Source organism: Montipora foliosa, chromosome 5 (genome assembly GCF_036669935.1).
Source record: "Montipora foliosa isolate CH-2021 chromosome 5, ASM3666993v2, whole genome shotgun sequence".
Classification (NCBI taxonomy): domain Eukaryota; kingdom Metazoa; phylum Cnidaria; class Anthozoa; order Scleractinia; family Acroporidae; genus Montipora; species Montipora foliosa.
In genome coordinates this window covers 38142215-38147214 of record NC_090873.1, presented here as the reverse complement: position 1 = coordinate 38147214, position 5000 = coordinate 38142215, and the positions used below count along the sequence as shown (strand labels likewise).

Genomic DNA, 5000 nt, shown 5'->3' with positions numbered 1-5000 from the left:
AAGTAACTTGTGTAATCATTCTTTTTTACTACTTAGGTGATAAACATTCAATGAACGTGAAACAAATCATCTGTGTGGCTAAGATGTTCGTTATAACCTCTCGAACTTGCGTTGTTTGCCCCCTCAGAAGTGTGTAGCTAATTTGCATGATAATAGCAAATCCAACATGGCGGCCATCGTGAATAAGGTCTTCCCGAATTAGTGCTCCAGCGCTAGAACGACTAGACACTTAAAGTTCCTTTCCTTTTCCTTTCGTTACTGTTTTATAATAGGTAACGTTAAATAATAACTGCGATGATGAGCATATGTTTCTCTACGCAGTTCAAATAATTATACATGGCCTTTCATATATTAAATTTCGTCATATTTATATCCTCTAAGGGCAGCATTTCTTCGAACTTTGACCACAGCTCTTTTGGAAACTCGAATTTCATCTCAGCAAACCCAAACCACCTGTTTAGCTGCAAAGCTTCGGCAAACCGGTCAACTTCCCCTAGCGTTCGTGACCAATGGACAACTACGTCCTTACCACACGGCATTGCGCCCAACATCGTGGTTGGGTACTACAGAGCATTGGCGTGGCATCTTTATATTTGTGAGAACAAATCCGGGTTTTGCCTGCCTCGTGCTCTCGGCTCGCCCCCACGACAACTGCGCCTTTGATCATCATTTCATAGGCTTTCGGCCTCGGCGCGTACAACTCTGCAGCGTCTCTCTTTTTAATGGTACCCCGTAGGAGATATTTTAGAGAGATACCTGCATGGCAACGATACATCGTCTTTAAAGATATCAATACCCAGCTCTGTGTAAAACAATTGCACTGTTCCCAGAGCTTCAATAAAAGGCAATAACGCAGTAATAACGCAGCCAGTCAGCAGAGGTTTTCATTCCCCTTTCTCTCCAGATTCTCTTACAATCCTTGTACTCTTCCTCTGATAAAATTGGGGCGTTTTTTAGTTTTAAAAACCCTTTTTCATACGGGGGCTACCCTGGATAGTCTGACTTTTTTGCCGAGTCAAACCACTCGTACAGCAGCCACGATTTGGTAAGCTGTGCCCCCATACATCTTCAACCACTTTTCGTAGCTGATATGTCCAAAAACCTGAAACTCGGAGTTGGCATATACATAACCTTGCTCTGTTTAGTGCATGGCCATTTTGACATCACTGCCTTGTGAAATTTTGCTTACAAAGTACTTTTTAATCAAGTTTAAGTCATAAGCTACCGTCCTGAGTGTAAACCCCAGCACAGGAATTTAAAAACACCGTTGGTCGATGAGATTTTGTTGTTGTTCCGATAGAATTTCTAATCTTTCGGAATGTATCGCCGCATTCTTTCTCGGAGGGCAACCGCCCGCCGTTCTTACACCTCCCACAATAACCTGATCCAATCTTCGGGGTTTTTGCTGCTAATATGCATCCTCTGGCTCTCTATTTTAAGTATCCGCCAACAAAACAGGCACAGGTACGTTCTCGTTTTCAAACAACAGATCCTTCGTAGCCTGCCTGCGTTTGGCCTTGTCCCGCAGCACCTCTAAGTCAAACACGATGGCGTAGGGGAAAGTTTTGCTATTTTTTTGGGGCAACGGGCCAGTATTCTTTGTGGGATTTCATGCTCCCAAGCATTCAACAAAATTAACACCTTCGACAAAAATTACTTGCCTTATTCTTAAAATACGATTATAAGCCTCTTCTCTTTTGAGTATTCTCCTCTTTCCATTTTTTTAGTTTTACAGAAATAACTGCGTCTCGGATTCGGAAAGCGTGTTGGATACTCAAGCCAGTGACAGCCATAAACTCAAAAGGCGTCATTATTTTAACACGATCCTTTCCCACTTTTCGGGTTTCAAAGCCAACTCTGTCCACAGGACCCCCAGCAATCTTTCTTTCTCCGCCATGCTGACACACTTGGCGGTGGATATGGACACCACGCGAAAAAGCACCAAAAGCTTCAAAAGCTCATTCACTCTTTGTTCAATCAACCACCAATATATATCATAGTACAAAAAAATCAGCAATCATTCATTGAAAATTCACGCGGTCAGTCCGCAATCCATACAAAACAAAGGCCAGTTCGAACTGCCCCGAGGTCCGGGCCCCTTGCGAAGCTGTTCTGTTTCCAAGTGGTATAAGCAGAGCGAGGTCGAGAAAAGTGGTCGCATTTTAATCCCGACTATACTACTCGAATATTTTTTCGATTACACCGGTTACCTCCTTACACCGTTGGCGACCGTTGTTCGACGCAGTTTCAAAGTCGTGAAACCGCGCTCTTGTAAACGCTGCCTAAGTCTTTCGCGATTATTCTATCTCGTTCATGTCACAAAGTGGGCAAAGTATCCTAAAAACAAAGTGGTTTTCAAAGCAAAAACAGAGAAATATTCGCATCACCACGTTGTTATGCAGACTACTGCAAAAATATGTGCTGAAATGCGTGCCGCATGTCCAGCACGATTGTTTTCCTCCTTTAACTAATGTTGTTATATAGCTGAGTTTTTTCCCTCAGCAGCGCGCGCTCTTATTTGTTACTTCCAGGTCACATGACATCTAACACTTAAACTGTTTCCCGCCAAAAGTCTGTTAGCGGGCAACAGCGCAAAATCTATGACGTCGGAGGGTAATAGTGCACTGTTACCCGCGAATGTTGACCGACGACCGCTGTTGCTGTTGCCGTTGCACGTTTTTCTTTTTTCGTGCTGTATAACAAACCACTCAATGACTGGTCCCTAGGGAAACAGTTCATTTTGTTTCCCTCGAATCTCAATGTTTCCCTCAGCTGCGCCTCGGGGAAACATAAGATTCTCGGGAAACAAAATGAACTGTTTCCCGAGGGACCAGTCATTAAGTGTTTAATATTCTTGTTTTGTGGTGTTGTCGTTGACTTAGCCACAAAACAAGACTGCCCAGTGTCGACCAGTAAGTATAGGGGAGGTTAACCAAGGGGAACTATGCTGGCCATTTGTGACGACATTTGTCCATGGTAAAAGTCTTCCTCGTATAACGACGACAAGTGGTAGCTCCAAAGAGTTAAAGGGGCTAGGTCACGCTATTTTAGGCATTTTCAGCACTGATCGAATGGTCACAGAATTAACTAAAATATCAAAATAACTGTTCAAAACTATAGAAGAACTCTAACAAAACACAGGGAAGCCAAGAAGGGACATGGATGGACAAAACTGGAGAGCATTGAAATGGATTGAGTTTGGGTAAATTTGAAAAACGTCGGCCCACCTTTTTTCAAATTTATATCAGTCTATATCAAAATGTCATTTACAAAGCTTGAAAATCATTCTCAGTTGTTATGTGGCCGTGATTTTGCAAATGAAAGACTCTTGCTCTGCCAATATGACGTTTAGAGCTCATAATTAACAAAATTAAACAAAATTACCTAAAATAGCGTGACCTAGCCCCTTTAAACGAGCCTACCTTTACACACTTTTCGTAATAGCAGGGTTACTACAGTATGCCTTAAAATGAAGGTTTTATTGACCGCACCCTAAACTCCCTTTAAAGTGCCCATAACCCCAAAATATTTTTTTCGCTAAAATAAATCTTTGCACCTGTTCGAATTTTATAGGTTTCGAAAGTTGCGAAAATCTAAGCATCTTTTGTTCACGACGGAGTCAGAAGGGGAGTGGGTCTATTCCTGTTTTGACGTCACAAACTGATTTACATTGCGTTAACTCTTTGTAAAAATGCATGCGAAGTAGGTTGTGATGTCAAAACAGGAATAGACCCACTCCCCTTCTGACTCGGTCGTTAACAAAAGATGCTTGGATTTTCGCAACTTTCGAAGCCTATAAAATGGCAGGATTTGTTAAAAAAAGGAAAAAAAATGACCGCAATGCGTTTCGAACAGGTGCAAAGATTCATTTTAGCGAAAAAAACATTTTGGGGTTATGGGCACTTGAATAGTCCAAACCCCTAGTTTTGAAATTTGAAAAACCTTTAATAGCAATGACAACAACCAGGTTTTCTGAGCCCGCGAGACTGAGCACCCCCAGCAAACCATTGTTTTAACGAAAACCGCTGGTCAGCAGCCTGGTTCTGCCGGCATTGCTGTCTAAGGTCTTCCTTGAACTTTCCGGAGCTTTTTACAGCGCATCTCCATTAGCTAGAGTGACTACGCGATCTTCATTTATTTCCACTTACATTTCTGACGCAACTTTTCTGTCCTTGTCTTTAAATTTCAAACGGGCTGACACATTTCTTTCAATCCTGGACTTGTTAATCTAAATGAGGTTTGGAATTATTTATACAAAAATCACCATTGAAATATAATTTGAAAGCGCAAATTACAATAACCTTGGAGAAGTAGAAAGCCAACGTTAATGGACTAACTAATATCATATTAAATGTATGTAAAAATGTATATAGTTTGAAGAACCTTGTGGAGTTATTTTATTACTTGAAACTTGAAAGCATATTAATTTTTTTTCTTTATGGCTAGCAATAAACGATAAATTTCTTGTTTGTGATCTCATCCCACAAATTAGGCGGCAATTTGCAAATAACCTTACCAGTTACTACATGTGGTACAAATTCCTTTATTAAGGCCCCGTCCACACGTATTCGGAAATTTGTGAAAACGCAAATTTTTTTTTACGAATACGGCTTGCGTCCACACGTATCCAGCGTATTTTCCGGCCGTATCCGGAAATTTTTGAAAACGCTCTCCAGAGTGGAATTTTTTTTATCCGATACGAATACGTATACGTGTGGACGGTCGTATCCGCAAATTTGCGAATACGCTTACGTCATTCTCTTGGATCCAGTCTTCACGGCGAGCATTAAACAAACATGGCGTACAGCAAGGTTGTGTCTTCTTTGTTAATTGCTCTGATTTCTAGTTTGATGTCATGCTTTCAGATAAATGCAGCTGTCATAAATTTACACAACCAATAACTACTTTCGTGACCGTCAGCAGTAGTTCAACCACAGGTAACCCAGGCTCACTGTGTGCGTCACGTAGGTATCAAAATATAGAGAACATATGAGGCGAAG

The 5000-nt window shown here is 41.4% G+C and overlaps 1 protein-coding gene across 1 annotated transcript in view; it reads right to left on the bottom strand.

Moving 5' to 3' along the window:
* The window catches only part of LOC138004104 (calponin homology domain-containing protein DDB_G0272472-like), a 32002-nt gene that overhangs the window by 19873 nt on the left and 7129 nt on the right, over window positions 1-5000 (bottom strand). Inside the window, exon 6 of the mRNA XM_068850518.1 lies at window positions 4149-4228. Within this exon, the coding sequence (XP_068706619.1) occupies window positions 4149-4228 (80 nt within the window). The remainder of the gene's footprint in view (window positions 1-4148; window positions 4229-5000) is intronic.